The 23,035-nt window shown below is 53.7% G+C and overlaps 11 protein-coding genes across 11 annotated transcripts; 7 read left to right on the top strand and 4 right to left on the bottom strand.

The window, feature by feature from the left end:
• Positions 1 to 28: 28 nt before the first annotated feature.
• On the top strand, positions 29 to 1,349 carry J4E84_009890 (uncharacterized protein; the record flags this gene model as incomplete). Its single annotated transcript, XM_049392449.1, has 2 exons — positions 29 to 818; positions 868 to 1,349. The coding sequence occupies 2 exons, from the start codon at positions 29 to 31 to the stop codon at positions 1,347 to 1,349; spliced, it is 1,272 nt and encodes a 423-aa protein (XP_049239856.1).
• Positions 1,350 to 1,866: 517 nt separating this feature from the next.
• On the top strand, positions 1,867 to 3,551 carry J4E84_009889 (uncharacterized protein; the record flags this gene model as incomplete). Its single annotated transcript, XM_049392448.1, has 4 exons — positions 1,867 to 2,047; positions 2,102 to 2,205; positions 2,254 to 2,325; positions 2,373 to 3,551. The coding sequence occupies 4 exons, from the start codon at positions 1,867 to 1,869 to the stop codon at positions 3,549 to 3,551; spliced, it is 1,536 nt and encodes a 511-aa protein (XP_049239855.1).
• Positions 3,552 to 3,869: 318 nt separating this feature from the next.
• Positions 3,870 to 4,384, bottom strand: J4E84_009888 (uncharacterized protein; the record flags this gene model as incomplete). The annotated part of the gene is made up of 3 exons (XM_049392447.1): positions 3,870 to 4,032; positions 4,122 to 4,288; positions 4,355 to 4,384. The coding sequence occupies 3 exons, from the start codon at positions 4,382 to 4,384 to the stop codon at positions 3,870 to 3,872; spliced, it is 360 nt and encodes a 119-aa protein (XP_049239854.1).
• A 468-nt stretch (positions 4,385 to 4,852) lies between these two features.
• Positions 4,853 to 5,973, top strand: J4E84_009887 (uncharacterized protein; the record flags this gene model as incomplete). The annotated part of the gene is made up of 4 exons (XM_049392446.1): positions 4,853 to 4,951; positions 5,003 to 5,189; positions 5,242 to 5,746; positions 5,793 to 5,973. The coding sequence occupies 4 exons, from the start codon at positions 4,853 to 4,855 to the stop codon at positions 5,971 to 5,973; spliced, it is 972 nt and encodes a 323-aa protein (XP_049239853.1).
• A 502-nt stretch (positions 5,974 to 6,475) lies between these two features.
• TUB1_2 (beta-tubulin) lies at positions 6,476 to 8,028 on the top strand (the record flags this gene model as incomplete). The annotated part of the gene is made up of 4 exons (XM_049392445.1): positions 6,476 to 6,487; positions 6,591 to 6,614; positions 6,665 to 6,787; positions 6,844 to 8,028. The coding sequence occupies 4 exons, from the start codon at positions 6,476 to 6,478 to the stop codon at positions 8,026 to 8,028; spliced, it is 1,344 nt and encodes a 447-aa protein (XP_049239852.1).
• A 225-nt stretch (positions 8,029 to 8,253) lies between these two features.
• J4E84_009885 (uncharacterized protein) lies at positions 8,254 to 9,086 on the bottom strand (the record flags this gene model as incomplete). Its single annotated transcript, XM_049392444.1, has 2 exons — positions 8,254 to 8,964; positions 9,024 to 9,086. The coding sequence occupies 2 exons, from the start codon at positions 9,084 to 9,086 to the stop codon at positions 8,254 to 8,256; spliced, it is 774 nt and encodes a 257-aa protein (XP_049239851.1).
• A 2,284-nt stretch (positions 9,087 to 11,370) lies between these two features.
• J4E84_009884 (uncharacterized protein) lies at positions 11,371 to 12,641 on the bottom strand (the record flags this gene model as incomplete). Its single annotated transcript, XM_049392443.1, has 4 exons — positions 11,371 to 11,421; positions 11,470 to 11,793; positions 11,844 to 12,564; positions 12,634 to 12,641. The coding sequence occupies 4 exons, from the start codon at positions 12,639 to 12,641 to the stop codon at positions 11,371 to 11,373; spliced, it is 1,104 nt and encodes a 367-aa protein (XP_049239850.1).
• A 147-nt stretch (positions 12,642 to 12,788) lies between these two features.
• Positions 12,789 to 14,191, bottom strand: BAT2 (branched-chain-amino-acid transaminase bat2; the record flags this gene model as incomplete). Its single annotated transcript, XM_049392442.1, has 4 exons — positions 12,789 to 12,804; positions 12,854 to 13,552; positions 13,603 to 13,900; positions 13,948 to 14,191. 4 exons carry the CDS (start codon positions 14,189 to 14,191, stop codon positions 12,789 to 12,791), a joined length of 1,257 nt encoding a protein of 418 aa, XP_049239849.1.
• Positions 14,192 to 14,832: 641 nt separating this feature from the next.
• J4E84_009882 (uncharacterized protein) lies at positions 14,833 to 17,887 on the top strand (the record flags this gene model as incomplete). The annotated part of the gene is made up of 3 exons (XM_049392441.1): positions 14,833 to 15,438; positions 15,496 to 16,722; positions 16,775 to 17,887. The coding sequence occupies 3 exons, from the start codon at positions 14,833 to 14,835 to the stop codon at positions 17,885 to 17,887; spliced, it is 2,946 nt and encodes a 981-aa protein (XP_049239848.1).
• A 2,159-nt stretch (positions 17,888 to 20,046) lies between these two features.
• J4E84_009881 (uncharacterized protein) lies at positions 20,047 to 21,654 on the top strand (the record flags this gene model as incomplete). Its single annotated transcript, XM_049392440.1, has 3 exons — positions 20,047 to 20,420; positions 20,471 to 20,583; positions 20,636 to 21,654. The coding sequence occupies 3 exons, from the start codon at positions 20,047 to 20,049 to the stop codon at positions 21,652 to 21,654; spliced, it is 1,506 nt and encodes a 501-aa protein (XP_049239847.1).
• Positions 21,655 to 22,133: 479 nt separating this feature from the next.
• Positions 22,134 to 23,020, top strand: CHOL2 (Phosphatidyl-N-methylethanolamine N-methyltransferase; the record flags this gene model as incomplete). The annotated part of the gene is made up of 5 exons (XM_049392439.1): positions 22,134 to 22,173; positions 22,231 to 22,270; positions 22,319 to 22,335; positions 22,438 to 22,543; positions 22,621 to 23,020. 5 exons carry the CDS (start codon positions 22,134 to 22,136, stop codon positions 23,018 to 23,020), a joined length of 603 nt encoding a protein of 200 aa, XP_049239846.1.
• Positions 23,021 to 23,035: the final 15 nt, after the last annotated feature.

Here is a 23,035-nt window from a genome sequence, read left to right as displayed (position 1 = left end):
GTCCCGAGGCCGTTGTTGTACCGTCCAGATGAGATTCATAGCACTGGCGTTGGGATTTGCTCCCATCTCACTGGCATCAGACTATTTTGAGACATCATCAGGAGACTATCATCCCTTCGCTCCCGGATATACCATTGGTGCCTATCCCCAAGACTTCACACTCGTTGGCCCTCCTTTACAACCTATCCACGACTCCCAAAAGCCCTCCACCGGTCTAGCCGTCGATTCCGCGCACAACCTCTACCTAACATACCCTCGCAACTCGGGCCAGACACCGAGCAACGTGGTGGTTTGCACATCGTACAACGACGAAAAACCATGGCCAAACGCAGCTATCCAGAATTGCACTGCGGGTCAGGATCCGGCAACCTGCTTCATCAACGTTCAGAACATTGTTCTCGACGACCGGGGAAGGCTGTGGGTGGTTGACAGCGGAATTCCAGCCAACGCCAGCCCAGACACCAATACGATGTTTGGAGGTGCAAAGCTCATGAGCTTCAATGAGACGACGGCAGAGCATCTTCAGACCTATGTGATACCCCAGGATCTATTGTCGCATCGGATGAATATGAATGACATGCGTGTCAACACGACTTTGGGTGGACGAGAAGGATATGCTTTCATCACTGATGCTAGCAAAAATAGCTCGTTACTAGCGGTGGATCTCGAGAACGGCAATGCGGTACGCAGACTGTTCAATACGAGTGTTGTTCGAGCAGACGAGAAGTACGTCGGTTCATATGGCGGCGAACTCATCTACACCTGGAATGGCACACAAAAAGGTCATCTCACCACTGCCGCAGATGGCATCGCCTTGGGTACGTGAAATTGAGCTGATGTGTGCTTATGTTACTGACGGTATCATAGCATCCGGCAACTTCTACTGGGGCGTTCTAGCCTCCCGTCGCTTTTATTACATCTCTCAGGAGATTCTTGTCGACCAAAGTTTGACAGACACTGAAGTCCTTGCCGCCGTACAGAATCCAGGCCAATGCGGTTCCGAGCAAGCTGGCTTTACCGCTGACGATCGCGGCCGAGTATACATCGCAGCGAGTGAACAGAACGCGATATACTACGTCGACACCCTGGAATCCGAAACCAACATGACAGTGAACGGCAACTCACCTGGAGGATCTGGTCTCATACCACCGGACGACTACGTAGTCAAGACGTTGGTGAGGAATGCGATGATTCAACATGCCGATTCAATGGCTATTTTGGATGGGTGGCTGTATTTCAACACCAATCAGTTGACATTAGGTCCTGGATTCCAGTACAACAACACAGACAATAGGAGAGGTCCTTTCCGTAGTTTTAGGCTGTGGATCGGGAGGGGGCCAGCGGTGTAGCATGTATACTTGTACGTGCATTGGTGATCTGATGTCGATGCAGTTGTAACCGTAGCTGTACACTGAAGCTCCTGTATTTTTAGTGAGGGACAGCTTAGATGGAGGTCGTTATCATTCTGTACAAGCTCACACCTCGTGATGCTCAGAGAGTTAATGGCTGCTGGAAGAGTCTTCTCATCATGGTGTGCATTTAGTGCCTCCTCGTTAAAGAGTCGCGTGGCCCCAAAGACGATACTTCATAATAGAAACCTTCTCATCTCATACACCTGCAAAATACCAGTCGTTCCAACATGTGAGGCTACGTGCCGTTGTACCCACGAGATTGTGCACACGGACCCCTGTTTCCTTAACCCGCGAAACGCTATACCCCAAACTCGCTAGTGGCTTACCCCAGCTTCCACTTGTGTCATCGGCTGCGGTAACTGTCGGCTTTGGTCGTTCACAATACCAAACCTCGGCGGCAGTACATGAAGATGTTTCTTTCACAGAAAGAATCTGCACACAAATCACGCCCACCATGAAGTCATTCGCCAGCAGAGAAGCGTCCCGCGTGTTTTCGCGCCCAAACCTCGCCCACCGCGCGTCAATTACTACACCCAGGAATACAAACATTCGCATACACGAGCAGAGAAGAGGGTTCCGGGGCACAAAACGGCTATTGATCGTCAAGCCTTACCTTTTGGCGGATATTGGAGAAGGTAAGTAGGCGAGTCAGAGATGCTGGTGGCTGCGGCTAATCATGCTGTGCCCAGGTATTACCGAATGCCAGGTTATCCAATGGTTCGTGAAGCCCGGCGCGCGCGTCGAGCAATTCGACCCTATTTGCGAAGTGCAGTCGGATAAAGCATCTGTCGAGGTACATACCGTCTAGGATACAGGCAGGGCGACGACTAATCTCCGGCAGATCACCTCGCGATTCGATGGCATCATCAAGAAGTTGTACTACGAGGCGGATGATATGGCGAAGGTTGGAAAGGTAAGCTTGAAATCCGGAACGTACTACCGAATATGAGCTGATTCCAGAAGCCTCTAGTAGACATTGACATTCAAAGCGACATCTCTCCTGCCGACGAAGCCCTGCTCAACGGAGGATCAGGCAAACAAGACGACGAGGTCTTACTCACCGGAGGCGGCGGCAGCCAAGAACAAAAAGCACAAAGCTCTGTAGAGCCACAAGAACAGGGGATTGAGCTTGGGAGGAATGACACAAAGGCTGCGACTGAAGACGTGCCTGGCTCAGATCAAAGCACGAGTCTACCATCCGAACCGTCTACAACACAAAGACAGCCAGGAAAGCATGCATCGCTTGCCACACCAGCTGTGCGACATATGGTCAAGGAGCACAAGCTCAGGATCGAGGATATAGAAGGCACAGGACGGGAGGGTCGCGTACTCAAGGACGACGTACAACGGCACGTCGAATCGATGAAGCAAACCACTACAACACCATCGCCAACTTCGACCCCGGCCCCTATGACCACACAACAAGTGGAGGACCAAGTCAAGCAATTGACCCCAGTTCAGTCTGGCATGTTCAAGCAGATGACCAAATCTTTGTCCATCCCCCACTTCCTATACACCGACGCTGTAGACTTCAGCTCCCTCACTTCGCTCCGCGAAAAGTACAACACAGGTCGCGAAAAGCCAGAACGGATAACGCCGCTGCCAATTATCATCAAGGCCGTATCGCTCACGCTCCAGCAATTCCCGCTACTCAACTCACATCTCGACACTACGACGAACCCGAACAAGCCACAGATCATACTAAAGGGAAGCCACAACATTGGCGTAGCAGTAGATTCACCGGCGGGCCTCCTCGTCCCTGTCATCAAGAACGTACAAAACCACAGCATCGCCTCGCTAGCTCAAGAGATCCAACGCCTCAGCTCGCTAGCACGCGCTGGCAAGCTCTCATCCGCCGATCTCACTGGTGCAACCTTCACAGTCAGCAACATTGGCAGCATAGGCGGCGGTGCTGTGGCACCTGTCATCGTTGGACCTCAAGTTGGTATTTTGGGTATCGGTAAAGCGAGAGTGGTGCCGGCGTTTGGGGAGAACGATGAGCTGATCAAGAGGGAGGAGTGTGTGTTCAGCTGGAGTGCTGATCATAGGGTTGTGGATGGCGCGTATGTAGCGAGGGCGGCAGAGGAGGTGAGGAAGTGCTTGGAGGGTGTTGAGGCGATGCTTGTTAGGATGCGGTAGGGTGAGAGTTAGAGGCATAGTAAAAGCGAAATAAACACTTTACTTCATACTCGAGCGACTATCATTGATCATCTCGTGGAGTATCTGGTCGTCAAGAATTCTAGTGGGTCGTGTGTTATCAATATCGTGTTGAATCTGTGGCTGTACTACAACCAACTTTCTGCTATCATCCGTAGAGTAGAAGCTGGTGTTCACCATTGTCTTTTCACCACTCGGTGGCAAGAGCACACATCTGGGTAGACTCTTTCTAGTCTTCCTAACCCTCGTTCCGATTTTCTGAATTGATCTCATGACCATGACGGAATACCGACAGCACACTCAAGCCGCGCCCTTCAGCACCTGCTCAAGGCTGTTCTTGCTGTTCGTATACGTCTTCTCAAGGTAATCCTCCTTCTTATCCAGATTGCTCATCTCCTTGTTCAACGCCTCGCTCTCCTCCTGAAGCCTCTTCTGCACATCCGGGATAGGCGTGCAGACGAACCTGTTCATAGCGATCAGTCTCTGCATCTCATCTCATCCCACTTCCTCCCCCGCAGTCGCGAGGGGCGAATATCGAGAGACGCAACTTACATCTTGCCGACACCCTCATACACTTTTGTCTCCGCAGGCAACGACGAGACTTCCGAGGAAGTGAGTTGCAGCATACGCCCCTCTCGCGTCCGGGCGGCTTTTTGCTGTTTGACAATGACGAGTTGTTGTTCGGCGAAGGCCTTCTTTTGGCTGATTTCTTGTAGGACCTGGGTGTTTCCCGCGTTAGATCCCCGCTCTTTTCTTTATCCATCACATCGCAATGATTGACGCACCTTCTGCAAGGCCTCGTTTGACATGGACATGGTGGGCGGACAATTGGTAAAGTTGACGATTGGCTCGTAGGTCTCGTGAGAGTGCTGGCCTGGTTGCTGCTTCTCAAGCTTTCTCGGTTCGGCAGTTGCGAGAGACCCTGGGCGGACGTGATTGGCTGTTTGGATTCACCACCGAAAACTGCACCGCGAGCTTGCAGCCTCGGGAGCCAAGCTTTCCGACGTGTGCGAGAGGTATACGTCGGCGGTAGGAATGTGTACTGTGGGTGATTCCTTTTGCGCAGTAATCCTTACTGTTTGCCCACGTGTGGCGTGGTAGTCTGGCAGCCTATCGCTGGAGCATGGGCCTCTCGTGTCGCGGATTGTCGCTCTCCAGTCTTTCCTTCCGCAAAAGCCGGTGCTAGATACAAGCTTGATAGCGAGGTCAAACACCTGCAGTTTCTCTTTCCTCAACCTCTCACTTCTTTCTTTTTCTCTTTTCGGGATTTTCGTAGAGTGAAGATGGCTGCGTTCTTTTCCCGTCTACCGTCGATACCGTACCCGCCTGAACAGGATGGGTTCTTCTCCCCGGTCACCTCTACTCTCGATTGGTGTGAAGAGGTTAGTTGAGAGGGTCATTGCGTTGAAGATGCGCGTGCTAACCGTTTGAAGAATTATGTAGTCACGCAGTACTCTGCGGAGATTATCAACACGCTCACGAATCTGCTGTTCATGTACCTCGCTGCAAAAGGCATACGCAATTGCTTGAAGAATGGACACGATACAGTGTTCCTCGTGGCATTCATTGGCTATCTACTGGTTGGAACTGGGAGCTTTCTCTTCCACGCGACATTGAAATGTATGTTCGCTGCTGAATCAATCGTTCACATGCAATATCTGATTCGTGTTAGATCCTATGCAGTTGGTAGACGAGCTTTCGATGATCTACACGACTTGCTTGATGAACTTTGCGACGTTCTCTTATGGCAAGTCAAGGCTGTACTCTACGGTTCTCGCAATCGGACTTGTGTCCCTTGCTGCCTTCATTACGCTCTATTACCACTTCCTCCAGGACCCCACCTTCCATCAGAACGCCTATGCGATCCTCACAGCGATTGTCCTGTTTCGCGCCATGTATGTAATGGAAGTGAACATCCGCCCGCGCTTCAAGTCCAAGGAAAGGGAAGCAGCGAACCCGCGGCCGCATGGAGGTGTGAAGGCGGTCCAAGAGAGAGAAGACATACGCGACCAAGAAATTCTCAGTAAAATGTGGCAAATGATTGCATTCGGCCTCAGCATCTTCCTGGGTGGATTCGCTGTCTGGCACCTCGACAACGTGCATTGCTCGCAGTTAATCCAGTGGCGGAGGGAGATCGGTATGCCCTGGGGTTTCGTGCTCGAGGGTCATGGCTGGTGGTGAGTATTGCAGTCATCTTAGGAAGACGAAAGCTCACAATACCAGGCATCTTATGACGGGAACTGGAGCTTACTACTACATTGTATGGGGCGTATGGCTGCGACACTGCCTCAACTACAGGCAGGACGAGTATGAGCTCTACTGGCCCAACTTCTGGACGATGCCGCAGGTGGTCAAGCGACAGGCAGGTGGTCATGCAAATGGCTCAACGAAGAAGGAGCTATAGGCGGTGACGACGTGGAGTCTTGGGCAGGATTAGGTTCGCGTGTCAGGGAGGATTTATGCATGTGCTCTGCAAGATCAGCGTTGTGCGGTTTCCGCGCTGCGAACGACGATACGGATAGGCGAATTTGATAGGGGATGGGATGGGAACAACAAGTCCGCAACCGCCTCCAGTAGCACGTCTATCACGACATGGGACCAGCCAGTAATACAAGATACTGCAGAGCGACGAAGCCATTCGACAGCAGCGACTTGTGCCTTGCTAGTGCAGCTGTACATGTTCATGACTAGCCCCTTCAGCCGGCAGGCACCAGCTTTGGCGCGTTGTTAGTAAATAGCTCTAGCGCCGACGGCCCGTGCAGACGACCCACAGAGATCTTTAACGCACTCACCGCTTCTGCTCCTCCTGCTCTCCACACCAGCACCACCGCCAGCGACCAGCCATAACCCAGCTCCTCGCATCTTCACCTCTCCAACTTCCATATTCCTCGCCCCCAACCGCCAACATGCGTGAGATTGTACGTATCGCCCGCACTGCCGCCTAGTCGTGGCGCGTCGCTGCCCCGCGCCGAGACTCAGGGACAACAAAGAACAACAGCTAACGACGTTTCTCTGCCACAGGTTCACCTTCAGACCGGTCAATGCGTAAGTCTACATGTCGCTCCTCTGTACAGACGACAGCTAACAGTCTCTAGGGTAACCAAATCGGTGCCGCCTTCTGGCAGACCATCTCCGGCGAGCATGGCCTCGACGGCTCCGGTGTCTACAATGGCACCTCGGACCTGCAGCTCGAGCGCATGAATGTCTACTTCAACGAAGTGCGTCCCCCGATTACGCTTTTGGCAGATAAAAGACCAATACTGATCTACAGCAGGCGTCCAACAACAAGTTCGTGCCCCGTGCTGTCCTCGTTGACCTCGAGCCCGGTACCATGGACGCCGTCCGCGCCGGCCCCTTCGGCCAGCTGTTCCGCCCCGACAACTTCGTCTTCGGCCAGTCTGGTGCTGGTAACAACTGGGCAAAGGGTCACTACACCGAGGGTGCCGAGCTCGTCGACCAGGTCCTCGACGTCGTGCGCCGCGAGGCCGAGGGCTGCGACTGCCTCCAGGGTTTCCAGATCACCCACTCCCTCGGAGGTGGTACTGGTGCCGGTATGGGCACGCTCCTCATCTCCAAGATCCGTGAGGAGTTCCCCGACCGCATGATGGCCACCTACTCCGTCGTGCCCTCCCCCAAGGTCTCCGACACCGTTGTCGAGCCCTACAACGCCACACTCTCCATCCACCAGCTGGTCGAGAACTCCGACGAGACCTTCTGCATTGACAACGAGGCTCTCTACGACATCTGCATGCGCACCCTCAAGCTGAACAACCCCTCATACGGCGACCTGAACCACCTCGTCTCCGCCGTCATGTCGGGTGTCACCACCTGCCTGCGTTTCCCTGGTCAGCTCAACTCTGACCTGAGGAAGTTGGCCGTCAACATGGTTCCCTTCCCCCGTCTCCACTTCTTCATGGTCGGATTCGCTCCCCTCACCAGCCGCGGCGCCCACTCCTTCCGCGCCGTCACCGTTCCCGAGCTCACCCAGCAGATGTTCGACCCCAAGAACATGATGGCTGCGTCTGACTTCCGCAACGGTCGCTACCTGACCTGCTCCGCCTACTTCCGTGGTAAGGTCTCCATGAAGGAGGTCGAGGACCAGATGCGCAACGTCCAGAACAAGAACTCCTCCTACTTCGTTGAGTGGATCCCCAACAACGTCCAGACCGCCCTCTGCTCCATCCCTCCCCGCGGCCTCAAGATGTCCTCCACCTTCGTCGGTAACTCGACCTCCATCCAGGAGCTGTTCAAGCGTGTCGGTGACCAGTTCACTGCCATGTTCAGGCGCAAGGCTTTCTTGCATTGGTACACTGGTGAGGGTATGGACGAGATGGAGTTCACTGAGGCTGAGTCCAACATGAACGACTTGGTCTCCGAGTACCAGCAATACCAGGAGGCTTCCGTCTCCGAGGGTGAGGACGAGTACGACGAGGAGGCTCCTCTCGAGGCTGAGGAGTAAGCTGGTCATGGCTGACGTCCCGCTGGGCTTGGTTGTTGGAATATTTCACGTGTGGACACGAGCGTTGTAATTCGATTCGTACTTTGAGCGACCTGGCTGTGATCAGACATGTTGCGAAAGTGACTAGACAGACATGGCAGGCGCCTCAGCTTCTTGTTAGCGAAAAGATGCTATAATCAGATATTGTCCACTAAACAGTGTATCGTGTGTACTCATTACGACCTACTAATCTCCTTCGCCATGTTCTCTCAGGTGTTCTAGGTAACCTACGAGCCTCTTCTTGATAATCACACCCACCAGTTGTCCTGTGCCCTCTTTGGTCACCATAAGATATCTCAAGCCCAGCTTGGAGAACATCTCGACAGCATATTCCAGAGGCGCTTTCGCGCAGATGCTCAATGGTGTCCGATCCACAAATGGCGTCAAATCCATCTCCAAGCTCATGGGACTCGTCGGCTCATCAATCTCCTGGCCTAACAACCTGACCTGGACATCGTCTTCCTGCGTCGATATAAGCACACCAGGAACGAGTTTCGTCAATCCAAATTCAAGCTCCGACTGCGATATATAGCCCTGCAGCACTTCAATACCACCATGATTCTTCTGCACGAGTACAAGACCCGCGTCCATGAGACCTCGTTCTCTCAACGCATCGAGTTTCTCTTTCAGTAGAGTCAAAGCTACTTTATTGCTTGTAGGTACATGAACGGTAATGTCAGCCATGGTGCGCTGAGGGGGGATGAGGACCTCGACGCAGGCTTTGTGGCGGCGGACGATGGAGAGAGCGGTGTCTGGGTCGAGGAAAGGGTGAGAGAGTAGGGATTGAGCGAGGTCGTAGACGCCTTCTGAGGAGATGGCGTCGGCGACCCATTTGGCGGTTAGGATGGCGAGCATAGAGGGAACGGTGTAAGAGAGTTGGCCTGTGAGTTCGAACATCTACACAGAGCGTTAGCTAGAGGCATGCATACAAGACAAAGAGAAGGAACAGGACTTACAATGACAGCGAGGGAAATAGTCATCCGAGACACACCCGCCAGAAACGCAGCAGCACCCACCATGGCGAAGATACCCGGACTGATCGAGCCGATAGCCTGACCCACCAGCCTCCCAAAGAAAGCACCCGCATCCAGCGCTGGAATGATAACCCCAGACGGGACCTTGATCCCAAACGTAATAGTAGTAAGAACAAGTTTCGCCAACGTCCCATACGTCAACCAACCCACATACTCCCAATTCGTCGTCCCCCTTTCCCTAGCAACCCTCTCATTCCGACAAACCCAAGACGCGCTCGACGTATCCTCCCCACAATCCACCAACAAATTCTTAATAATAACATCCCCCGGCTCGCGCGTCAACGGATCAGGATACTGAATCAACGCCGTCGCAAGCACCACCAACGCAACCTCCAACACTGGATATCTCTTAATCACACCAAAAGCCCTAAACCACTTGGACCACAGGAAATTGAACTTGCAAAAAAGGCCTCCGAAAACCCCACCCGCTACGCCCAAGAGGATGAAAACGAAGTAGTGAATAGCGTTGTACTCATCCCCAAACCGCGATTCAAAAAGCACCAATTTGCCCGTGCCGGTTGGATTGAGTTCCTTGAGCACCATCGCCGCAGTAAGACTACATAGAAAAGCCCTCCACAGCACTTTTCTAGGAAAGTACGTACTAATCTCCTCATAACTAAACAGCACGCCTCCGATCGGCGCGCCGAACGCCACCGACAGACCAGCCGAACATGCCGCGCTGAGCAGCTCCCGCATCTTGCGGCCGTTGGATGCGTATTTAGGGATTAGTCCCCCGACGAGGTGGCCGATGCAGGTGGAGATGTGGACAAAGGGGCCTTCTTTTCCGAGGCAGAGGGACGAGGATACGGCGAAGATTGCGCCGAGGGATTTTACGATTAGCACGGGGAGGGAGAGGAAGGAGGGGATGGAGAAGCCGGAGAGGATGGTTTTTATTTCGGGGATGCCGGAGCCGGAGGCTAGGTACATTGTTTTGCCTTGGACGGTTGGTGTGGTGGGTGGGTTGTCTGAGGGCGGGGAAGAGGAGGTGGAGGTGGTGTGGCCGTTGCTCGCGTTCTTCGTGGTAGGGTTGGAGGATGAGGTCGACGGGAGGGTAGACCGAGTTAACATGGTCAAACTCGAGCTTATAATTCCGAATGCCACTGCCATGCCCACGTAGATTGCAAAACTGCTCTTGTAGTCTTCACTCCAAACTTTCCAATCTGCACATTCTTCGCCCTTCTCTTTCATCAAAAACAGCGACGGACTCTTCTCAGTAGCAACACAGCAATTCTCCCTGTTCCGCAAGAAATGGCCAGAGCAATACCCGATTTTCCAGTCCGAGACAGTTACGACGGCGATGTCAACGAGGAAGGCGATACATGCTGTCAATGCACCAATTACCACGACAGCAAGCCAGCCTGAACTGGCGTCGAGGAGGGTGAGGAGTTTGTAGCGCAGACTAGGGTGGGAGTGGAGGGCGCGGTAGCGGTAGGAGTCTTTGACCTGAATTTGCATATCAGTATACTCAGCCATGTGTAGGTTCGTTGACAAGAAGTATTAGTACCAAATCGTGTAGCCAGTCAATGGTGGTGTAGTCATTATACGGCAGTCTTTCTCCGACTGGACTTTCTGCTAATTGCTGTTCTTCCTTCGTTACCGTGGATGCGAGGATTGAGGAAGCTTCTTCATCTTGTTCGTGTTGAAGATGGGATAGTCGGGCTTGATGGAGGAGAGGAGTACGTTCGTGTCCGTTTTCTTCGTCAGAAGCCATGGCTGTGTATTTGAATGAGGTATCAAGGAGAGTAAATAGAAGACAGCATGATGCAGATAACTGAGGTACATATCGAAGCTCCAAGGTGGCTTGCCCAATGACGCAGGCAGGTACATCCCGTACGCACGCTTATCTGCCGCGGAAATAGATCTACTCGGAAAGCCTGGGGTAAACGTTGTGGGATGGGATGATTGCTGGGCTTGGCTGGGGGTGGTAGAGATAAGGAAAGCACGCTATATGATTGGTGCGCAATGTCACTTCCTATGCAACTACACCAACTCTCAATACTCGCGATTGCATTAGAATAAACCACCATCGCAGAAGAAGCATTGCAGTACTCTGAGAAACTACATGGACATGTCTCTGTTACAGGAATCTTACCATTTCCAACCTTGAACCCACCGCCTTGAACCAGAACACCAGGTGAGGTCCAATATCCAGACTGAACATACACGGTATCATGGAGGCCCAAATCATGACTGACAAAGGAAATCGATGCGGCTCTGAGTAGAGAGGTGATGGAGAAGCAGGCGCTACAAGCGATTGCCGCTAGACGTATTATGCGGATGCCGCAGCGTTCTTCTGAGCAGTGTAGGCGTCTGTGTATTTCTATGGATATGTTAGAGCCTGTATCAACGTCGCATTTGTTATGCATACCTTCTTCTCAGCAGCGCCCAAAGACTTCCACTCCTGGGAGATGAGTTTCATCGCCTCGAGAGGGGAAATGTTCTTGAAGTCTCCGGAGGCAAACCTTTCTTTGACAAAGGCGGCATAGGCGGGTATCACTTTGTTCACATGACGCTCATCGACAAGCTTGGCAGTATGAGCAGGAGCCTTCTTCTTTTCACTCGTATAGATCCTCCGTAACTGGGCACGTGCGTTGTTCGCAATGCGGATCTGGTCGGGAGTGTAGGCCTTGAGCCATGCGTCGTACTCGGCTCTTCTAGCGACAGTCCTCTCGCTTGCGAGGTGGTTGTAGTGCTTCAGACAGTTAGTATAGTGTGATGCACTGTGAGGCGGACAGGGCTTACCTCAAGCTCAGCGGGGGTCAACTTCTGGAACTCGGCCGTAGCAGCCGGAAGTTGCCCAGTCTTTTGGCCCGGAACACCAGCCAGCTTTTCAGCTAAGAAGACATGGAGAGCAGACAATGACCTGCGGCTCACGGGTTCCTTGAGAGCCTTGGCGCGTAGCTCTCGGAGCTTGACCTTTTGTTGTTCTTCGGGCGTCAAGACCTTCTTGACGCGCTTCTTGGGCGCGGGCTTCTTCGCGGCAGGCTTCTTTGCCTTCTTCTTGGGCGCCGCCTTCTTTGCTGCGGGCTTCTTCTTGGGAGCCGCCTTCTTTGCTGTTGTGGCCGTCTTTTTGGGCGCAGGCTTCTTAGCGGCGGCTGTTTTGACCGCCTTCTTCACCGTCGCCGTGGGCTTGGTGGCGCGCGTAGTTGTAGCATACGACCGGCGGTTCTGGAGGGCAGAGGCAAAGGCGCGTGAGAGGGCGCGCGCATGCGGGAGCTGGGCGGCATTGCGGGCGAGGAGGGCGCGGCCGAGGATGCGGGCGAGCTGCGGCATGTCGTGTGGGGAGGCCCTGGGGGCGTCGGCTGCCAAGCGGCAGAGTGCGCCGGCCAGCATCGTGAGAATTGGCGGGCGTGTCGTCGGGGCGCGTGGTGGTGGAATTGACGAGCGGCGGCGCAGCTCTGGGCGGGCAATTGACGGGGTGTTTAGGCGTTGGAGCGTCGGCGGTGTAACGAGAGGTTGGGAGCTAGAGAGACTAGCAGGAACGTCATCTAAGGAGGGCGTAGTCAGGCACGCTCTGCATCCCATCCTCTACCCCACCATCGCGAAGTCACTGTGCCAACACCGTCGCCAATGTCAATGCGCCAGGGGCCACATATCTTTTTTCAAGCTACGGCCAGGTCTCATGTATATACAGTCTATCGCGCAAACATGCACGCTCAACACATCGCATTTATATCAACTACTTGCTTATATCACCTTGTAACTGTTGTCATGTTAGCGAATGATCTGCATGGTGACGGGGAAGCTCATACCTCCACGGGTGGTCCTCGTCGCCGTACTGAATGGCCTCCATCCAGTCCTTCATCTGCTGTGCAATTGGGCCGGCTTCGACGTGGTCTTCGAGCCCGCAGTCAACAAGCTGTCCCTTCCAGCTGATCTTGCGCACCGGAGCGACAATGGCAGCAGTGCCTGCACCGAAGATCTCCATCATGCGTCCCTCGTTGGCAGCGTCGGCCACCTCCTTCATGGTGAACTTGCGCTCCGACACGGTCCAGCCCTTGGGCACCAGACGTTCCCGCGCAAGCTCGAGGATGGAGTCTCGCGTTACTCCCTCAAGAATAGTTCCGTCGAGAGGCGCAGTGAGCAATTCTGGCTTTCCAGTCTCCTTGTTCTTGATAGCGGCAAACAGGTTCATGGTGCCGACCTCGGTGATGAACTCTTCCTCGCCAAACAGCCACAGATTCTGGTGGAATCCGCGGCTTGCAGCCTGCATCTGCGGGACGATGCAAGGTGCGTAGTTGGCACCAAGCTTCTTGTCTCCAACACCTCCAGGCCACGCGCGCACAGCGTAGTCTGTAGCCTCGAGCGAGATAGCCTTGAACCCGGTTGGGTAGTATGGCCCGACGGGGGAAGCGATCACGTAGAGTAGTGCAGACGCGGGAGGGCCGACGCCGAGGGTGCGCTGAGTGCCGATCATCGTTGGGCGAAGGTAGAGAGAGTAGCCTCGCGCACTGGTGTGGTCAGAGTGTTGTAGCCAACAGAGGATTCAGACTGAACGTACTCGGGAACGAAACGCTCATCCTCCTTCACAAACTTGCCAATGAGCTCGATCAAGGCATCGGGGTCAAATGTGGGCAATGCAATTCGCGCCGACGACTTGTTCAGCCTGGCCATGTTCTTGTCTGGCCTGAACAGCCTGATATTTCCGTTCTTGTCCTTGTAGGCCTTCATGCCCTCGAAGCACTCGAACGCATAGTGGAAGACGCACGTCGCGGGGTCGAGACTGAGGTTCTGGTAGGGGGTAATGCGTGCTGGCAGCCATCCTTCTGTTGCTGTCCATTCGAGCGAGAGCATGTGATCTTGAATACGTGTTAGATGTGAAGTTTGGTGCCATTGGAGCTGTTACCAGAGAAGTTGCGGCCAAAGACGAGTTCTTCATGCGGCAGCAGATCTTTTGGCGTCGTCGTCTTGGTTATGGAGAGCTTGGTCGGGTCGATATCCTGTATCTTCTCGCCAACAGACTTGTCAGCATGAATGCTGTAGGGTCGCTGGGTCCGACATCGCAGCGACGCGCTGAGCGGTGCTACAGGCGAACGGAAGGCGCCACGGGACAGGCAAGAGAGCAATCGTGAAGACCGCTGCGGAAGCATTGTGAGGGATGCAGTGCAAGCGGAGAGGGTGGGGCGGGAGGAGAGTTGGTGCAGGTGGTGGATTCCAGAGTAATAATTATTTTGGGCTACAAGACCGAAGCTGACCGCAGCCTGGAGATATCGGACCTCGCGACACAGTCGCGACAGTCACCTCCGATCGCGCACTGCACCAGCCACCGAACAGGCAATCGTAGGGCGCGAACGACATCTGAATCATCGTCAGCGCGGATATCTGAGGTTATTCGCGTGCTTGGTATCTTGGCCGTTGCTGCATTCCCACTGCCCATGTGTGCTGCGTGCGCTCACGTCATGCAAGGCGGGAGACTAGAGGCGGCCCTGGCATCCATGGATCCTTCTCCACAGCTCGCGTGGGGGAACTAACATTTGGCTTCGTCTATCAATTGACTTTCGGGGCTCCGCCATCGTACCGACGAGTCTAGACATTGCGCGACTCCCTGGTGATTCTCCCAAGACATTTCGCGGAAAGAGCGACCCGAATGTCTTGATCCTCTCGGCAGTTCCAGCTGGCTGTCTCAGATCTCACGCGCATACCAACACTGCCCACGCCAAACATCACAGTCCATGACGCCCTCGCTCGACTCCCACAGTATCGCCGCGCGCGCGAATAGACCACCCGCACCATGTTTTCCAACGCCCTAAAGTCCTTCACTTCCAACATCTCGAGCAACTACACCCTCAGCCCCCAGCCCACGTCGTATTCAGGGCCATGGAAGATATACGACGCGAAGAAGAAGTCGACGGGGAAGGCGGCATCTGTCTTTGTGTTCGAGAAGAAGTCGTTGGAACCACCAGCTGGCGCAGGCTTCGGTGGACGCTCAGCGGCTTCGGGACTCAAACGCGCGCATGAGGAGGTCGTGGAGAGGCTCAAGAAAGAGGCCAGTTCTCTAGCTCGGTTACGGCATCCAAGTGTACTGGAGCTGGCTGAACCAGTCGAGGAGACTCGTGGCGGCGGCCTCATGTTCGCGACAGAACCCGTCACCGCATCGCTCGCTGGCTTGTTGCAAGAAAAAGACGAGCAGGAGAAGGCAGGCGGTGTTGGTGGACGCCGCAGCCGATACGTTATCGAAGAAGCCGATGGCCAGAAGCGAAGACGCGAGCTCGAAATCGACGAACTCGAGATACAGAAAGGGCTGTTACAAATCGCAAAGGGCTTGGAGTTTCTGCACGAGAGTGCTGGACTGGTGCATGCGAATTTGACCCCAGACGCCATCTTCATCAACGCTAAAGTAGGTAGCCACAATGCTACTCAATCTTTACCAACACTTTGCTGATCACCGTGACAGTCTGATTGGAAAATCTCAGGTCTTGGTTTCTCAACACCTCCAGAGAACTCGACGAAGCCCACCTCCGTAACACCCATATCGCTCTCAGAAGTCCTCAACTACGATGCCCGCCTGCCTCGACACGTTCAGCTGAACATAGACTACTCTTCGCCCGACTTCGTCATGGACAACAACATAACTCCTGCGGCAGACATGTTTAGTCTGGGCATGCTCATCATTGCACTATACAACTCGCCGCACAAGAGCCCGTTGGACTTCAATGGTAGTTCCTCCTCCTACAAGCGGGCGTTTTCTTCGTCTTCCTCGGTTCCGAGTAAGACGAACAACTTCATGTCTTCGCAACCGTTACCGCGAGATGTCGTCAACGGCGTTCTAGATCGCTTGATAACACGGCGGCCGGCGTCGCGCATGGATGCACGAGAGTTTCAACAAGCACAGTACTTCGACAACATCCTAGTATCCACAATACGCTTCCTTGACGGACTTCCTGGGAAGACACCCAATGAGAAGTCACAGTTCATGCGTGGTCTGCCGCGTATCTTGAACCAGTTTCCCAAGTCGGTACTTGACAAGAAGATACTGCCTGCTCTACTCGAAGAGATGAAGGACCGGGAGCTTCTCACTCTGATACTTCAAAACGTCTTCAAGATCATTACTATGCTTCCATCCGGCAAGCGAGCGTTTACCGAAAAGGTGATACCTAAACTGCGAGAGACATTCTTGAGTGCGCCGGCTGCGAACCCGAAAGCCCCAGCTCAGGAGAGGGACAGCCTGAAAGAAGCTGGCCTCATGGTGCTTCTTGAGAACATGCAGATCGCTGCTGACAACTCGAGCGGCAAAGAGTTCAAAAATGATATCCTTCCAATCATTAACCATGCGCTCGAATCGCCTACACATTCGCTAGTCGATGCAGCTCTGCGCACGCTGCCTATCGTTTTGCCGATACTAGACTTTTCAACTGTCAAGAACGAGCTGTTCCCTGTGATTGCCAGCATCTTTGCAAAGACCAGCAGTATGGGTATCAAGATTCGCGGGCTAGAGGCTTTCAAGACACTCTGTGGTGGAGGAAACGATCAGCAGGACGACTTTCAAAGTGATGGCCTTACTGGAGTGGTAGCAGCACCCAAGGCGAAGAGCTCGAATGTCTCAATTCTCGACAAGTACACTATTCAAGAGAAGATTGTTCCGCTACTGCGTGCCATCAAGACCAAGGAGCCTGCCGTTATGGTATGTCAATACAAACGAACAAGCCATAAACAACATGCTAACACATTGACAGATGGCAGCACTCGACGTCTTCAAGGCTATCAGCCACCAGGTTGACAGTGACTTCCTCGCTATGGATGTACTCCCCATCTTGTGGTCATTCAGTTTAGGACCGCTGCTCAATCTGCAGCAGTTCCAAGCGTATATGAACCTCATCAAGACGACGTCCGCTCGTGTCGAAAACGAACAGACGCGCAAGCTGCAAGAGCTCGGCGCAAACGGGTCCACAGCAACTACGCGCAACGAGTTCATGTCCTTTGGCGGCCCATCAGCGACCAACGGCTTCGATACTAGCAACGGGAACGGAGATACGGATTTCGAAGCGCTTGTACGTGGAGGACAACAAGGGCCATCGGGTGGTACAGACATGCTAGGTGGAGACCCATGGGCGAACGCTTCCGCATCAGCTGCCTCCTCCACTATCCTCCCCTCGCGCCCATCCACCAACCGAACAAGATCCAACAACGCATCTCCCGCCCCAACCTTCTCGTGGTCCACGCCGCCCGTCTCCCCACCACCAAACACCAATCTCGGCGCCCCGAAACCACAAGGCAGGGCCATCACTCCAGACAACACACTAAACACGCTCAACTCCTCGTTCCCTGCTCTCAGCGCGGCAAACCCAGGCATAGGTAGCTCATCATTCACACAACAACAGGCAATCCGACCAGCCATGAGCATGAACAATATGGTATCCCCCACAACCACAACACCCTCCTACACAAACCCCACACAGACCGGAGGCATCGACTGGAGCAAAGCAAGCGGCAGCACCACAATGTCATCCGCAAACACTTGGGGCAACAACACAAACACAACGAATTCGCTATCGAGTTTCCCTTCTATAGCTCCGCCGCCCTCACAGTCACGCACGCAATCTCCTTACTCGTCGTTTGGCATTGCGCCTCCGCCGGCTAAGCCAGCGGGTACGGGGACTTTTGGTATTGCACCGCCGCCGATGGGAAGTCGGACGGCGAGTGCAGGAGGTGGGATGGGCATGGGGATGGGGATGAATAGTATGGCGAGTTTGAGGGCGCAGACGCAGAGTCAGCAACAGCAGCAGCAGCAGCAGCAGCAGAATCAGCAGCATATGAATTGGGGGAGTGGAGGCGATAGTTTGATCTGAGAGGATTGTAGATGTGCATGTGGATGTGGGAATGGAAAGAGTGGTCTTTTGTGGCGTATTAGCGGGCGTCCGGTTTTCTGGAGGCGTGGTAGATTATACGAGAGATGGTACAAGTGACACAAAGTATTCGCCATAGAACGTATTGAACCGACGGATACCAGACCGTTGTACACCCACAACTACCGTGTACAGGAAGCACTCAGAAAACCATGTACATTCTTGCGTGACACCCTATTTCTTAGTCCGAGACCGCGTGGTAACTACTCATACTCTAGACACGACAGCCCTTTTCTCCATGTATCTAGCCCATGCCCTATCCATGACTACGCATGGACGGCTCCAACGACTATCTCAAGAACCACGTGCCAGTGGCGTTTCAACGGCGCAACGCGTCATCATCGCCTGGCTAATAGGGTACTACGGAATGAGCCGTCCACGGTTCTTCGATTAAGCGCTTGGGTTACTTTGGGGCAGATGTTAGTTTTTGACGGGTCGATGCGATGCAGAGGAGTTGTGTTGCAAGAATTTGTGAGCTATCTATTCGTCCTTGGACGATACGACGCAAGCGTTCTCGGTTTTGTCGCTGGGTCTGTGTCCTGTTGTAGGAGTTTCTGAAAGAGCGAGCGACTACGAAGGAGACTGTGTTGTGAATAGACATAATTGATTTCTTGCACTCCGTGGAGTGAGCGTTGTTGGCTGGTCGATTGGGTATTCGTTTGCTATATGGACTCGAGCACCTCTTGTGGAAGTGATACACGGATAATATATGAGAACTTCACTGAATCTGGGGAATTTATCACGTCGCTCCCTTATCTCACCCGAGCGCAGCGTTCCGGTCTATATCTGTAGTGTACGCGACTGTCCACGCGCACGAGGCAGGGTTTCCTCTCCAGCTGCCAAGTCAATGATCAGCGATGCGCATAAGCCATGCAGCGCCCAAGACAACAATATGGACGATCACGCAATCTTGCGTGCGCTTTCGCTTTCGCTACATGTTTATAAGGCCAGCCGCCTGGCAAATCCTGCGTCAAGATGTACGATGCTGCAGGGCGTTGTTTCGGAGTACGATAGTCGGGAGCATCCACGGCTGTCTAGATAGCGGATCCGTACCCTGCAGGACAATAACCCCTACAACGTGGCAGACACTGTGGTTCTTGCCATTTCCCTGGCGATATTGAGTTAAATCCATTAGACGGGTAGAACTTCCGAGAGAGTCCCATATTTTGCACGCGACACGGCGTTTGTGTGGCCAGTCGAGATAAGCAAAATCGGAAGGATCAGATGCTGGGTGCTATGCATTGGCGAGGCTTGGAGGTGGTATTTCGCCCGCGTTATGGCGTAAGCTAAGCAAGCCAAGCCAGGCTTACCGGTGGTGGGATTGAGCTTAGCAATGGAGCTTAGTGGGCGCCACAGTGATGTCAAGCCTGGGAACCTGACTTTTAAGCCAGTACAACGGTGTGCCGATATGAAGAGGGTGTGACAGATACGCAGGAATGCGGCATCGCAACAGCGCCACCGGTCTGGCTATCTCGAGGATTTGACGATTGACGTAATGAGTCTTCGACAAACGACCTGGTGGATGGCCAGACCCTCCACGTGCGCGACAGTGAAATGGCAGATCTGTGCCGTTGAAGCGGTAGCGATGCGTCGGACGTCACGCTCGCCCGGTACTAGTCGACTAATGCGATTAAAGCACACGAAGCGGCACTCGCGGCGCCAGGGCAGAGGATTTCACTGAGATTTCATAGCGTGAGGGCGGGAAAAGACGACAGTGCAGCGGTCATAGCGCGGCGAACGGCTGGTGTTTGTGCGAGTCTTCATAGGCGCGCTCAAACTCGGTAGGCGCCACCAGGCAAAAGCAGTCCCCACTCTTGCGCCTTCCCTGTTCGCCTTCACCGAACTCTCCTCTGTCCCCGCAAGTTTTGGACTAGCCATCCCAGCACCCTAGCTTACGCTCCTCCACTGCTCAACTCCCTGCACCCGCTATCACCTTGCCCCCGCGCATATTTAACGATCTTCCTGCCGCCTCTCCATCGTTTACCCAACCCACTCCGACACTTCCCTGCCCGGATTTTGAACACGCAATTAATGCTCCAAGAAGCGGCTAACCGTCGTTCTTCCTACTACACTCCTTACAAGAGGTGTATCCGTTGCGTAAAATGGCGTTGAAGTCTCTCTTCGGCGGCAAGGCCTCGCCCGCCGACAACAACAGCCAAAGCAGCAATGAAAAAGTCGCCTTCGAGAAAGAGAAGGGTTACGACGCCGAAGCCCAAGGAGGAATTCTACCTACATCCACCGACGCCGACTCTGACGCTAGCATCACCATCGGCAGGCAGATCGAATTGGAAGCCAACAATGCCATCAAGTACCGTACTTGCAGCTGGCCCAAGACCGCGGCTCTGTTGTTCTCCGAGTACATTTGCCTGGCCATCATGTCTTTCCCCTGGTCCTACTCGATCCTCGGTCTCGTTCCAGGCTTGATCTTGACTTTCGTCATTGCCGGTCTCGTCCTGTACACGTCCCTGACCACCTGGTACGCGCACTCAACATCCCATCCGCAAACGCCATACTTACACGATCTAGGGAATTCTGCATGCGCCATCCCCAGATTCGCGACGTCTGTGACATTGGTCAGATGCTCTTCTGGAACAAGAAATGGGCCTTTTACGCTACAGCAGTCATGTTTGTCCTGAACAGTAAGCGACCATCCCTGTCAACATGCAGCAACCACTGCTAACTTTTCCCTAGATGTTTTCATCATGGGTCTGCACTGCCTTGTCGGAGCCAAATGGTGGAACACTATCACTGGACACGGTACCTGCACTATCGCCTTCGCTGCGATCACTGCCATTATCTCGTTCGCGGCTTCGCTTCCGCGAACTTTCAGCACCCTCGCTACGCTGGCCACTGCGTCCGCAGGATTCACTTTCATCTCCGTCATCCTCGCGGCAGCATTCTCCGGTGTTGACGGAAAGCCCGCAGGCTATGACCCCGCTGATCCTCTCAAGGTCTACGCTATACCCCCATCTGGAACCACTTTCGTTATGGGCATGAGTGCTTTCATGAACATTAGCTATACCTTCATTGGCCAGATCACCCTCCCCAGTTTCATCGCCGAGATGAAGGAACCCAAGGACTTCCCCAAGGCGCTCTGGGCCGTCACCATCTGCGAGGTTCTTGTCTTCAGTCTCGTCGGAGGTGTTGTGTACGGTTACACCGGTACCAACTACATGACTTCTCCAGCCTTCGGCTCCATCTCCAACGAGGTCTACAAGAAGGTATCTTTTACCTTTATGGTGCCTACAATCATCTTCCTCGGTGTTTTGTATGCCTCCGTAACAGCTCGCTTTGTTCTGTTCCGCATCTACGGTTCTCAGTCCCGACACAGGACTGGTCACACCATGGCCGGATGGCTCACATGGATCGCAATCCTCGCTGTGCTCTGGGTCTTCGCCTTCATCATCGCCGAGGTCATTCCATTCTTCTCCGACCTGCTCTCCCTTATGAGCTCGCTGTTCGACTCGTTCTTCGGATTCATCTTCTGGGGCGTAGCATACTTCCGTCTTCGCAGAGAGGCGCATGGACCAAACTTCTGGAAGGTCCGCGGTTGGAAGGGATATGCCGGGTTCTTCTTCAATGTCGCACTTTGCCTCATCGGCCTGTTGTTCCTGACTGCGGGCACATACGCGACTGTCCAGTCTATTATTGACGGCTACAAGGCCGATGGTTTTGGTGGACCTTTCACGTGCGCCGACAACGGTTTGTAGACGTTGAGGCCATCGGAGGTTGTTGGTCACTACGCCACCGCGTAGGGTTTAGAAGGATGTTAGCTGTAATGGATAACAGCGAGTTTGCTGGGCCTGTTGGACCCGGTCGGAAATGCACGGTTGATTAGGGCGTTCTTTGAATTTCTCATCATTAAGAGACATGGTATACCCCGCAGTAAAGGCTGCAGAACACGAACGCATCATGATAGAGATCAGAGCTGTGTCATCAATGAAAGTTGAAACAACACAATTGTGCATGAACACATTGCCGTTAGCCGATAATGGGTGAGGCGCTCTTTCCGCGATTGCTGAACATGCGGATTAGCGAGACGTCATAGCTCCACATGTTCATCTGCCGGGCAAGCTGTCAACACCTAGGCATCCCCCCACAGCTTTCGCATGTAGGAACTCACCCTCTACCTACATTTGCTACTATCGCAATTTGATGCTTTGTAGCTTACCGGAACTTTCTCACGACAATGACTTCGTATATTGACTTCAGTAAGCCCAGCTTGTGGGGTAAGTGCCAACATCCAGATCCCCGCAGCCGCAGATGCGACAGCTAACATGTGGCAGTGTCTGCCGCGAGCATCGTGTTCAACCCTACGTTTTGGAAGTAAGTGAAATCACTCATCCTCATTCACATATACTAACGGAGCTTTAGCATCGCTGCGCAACAAGGTACATAACCTCATCATTTCTTTTTGCGGGTATAGCCGAGCCTCGGGAGACTGCTGGGTGTCGTAGAGCAAGACGGAAACAAAGAAGGCTAACAGTATTCAGAATACCACAACAAAGTTATCACAAAGCTTTTCGGTGGCAACCCGCGACTTGGATGCTATGCGCTCGCCGTAACCATCTTCTCGCTGGGTATCTTCCGAGACTACCTGTACGTACAAAGCTACCACCGTCTCCAGCCCTGGACCTTTGCCCGAGCGAGCCGATATACTGACTGCTTGTTCACAGTTACAATGAAGCTCTCGCCGACCAACCCACGCACCCAACCCTCCTAGCCCCCGCCATCAAGTACTCCGCGATCCCCCTCTTCGCCATGGGAAACACTCTCGTCCTGACCTCCATGTGGGCCCTCGGTGTCACCGGAACCTACCTCGGGGACTACTTCGGCATCCTCATGGACGAGCCCGTGACAACCTTCCCCTTCAACGTCTCCAGCTCGCCCATGTACCACGGCTCGGCCATGTCCTTCTTGGCCACAGCTATCTGGTACGGAAAGCCAGCCGGTATCTTCCTTACCGCAATCGTCCACACTGCGTACTCGATTGCGTGCAGGTGGGAGGACCCATTCACGGGTATGATCTACCAGAAGCGCGAGGAAGAGAGGGCCAAGGGAAAGAAGGGCTTGTAGATGATGAGTGTCTAC

This window comes from Alternaria hordeiaustralica (genome assembly GCF_023758085.1).
Source record: "Alternaria hordeiaustralica strain BMP 2776 chromosome Unknown scaffold_33, whole genome shotgun sequence".
NCBI lineage: Eukaryota > Fungi > Ascomycota > Dothideomycetes > Pleosporales > Pleosporaceae > Alternaria > Alternaria hordeiaustralica.
The sequence above is the reverse complement of the archived record's forward strand: the minus strand, read 5'-3'. Positions and strand labels throughout refer to the sequence as shown.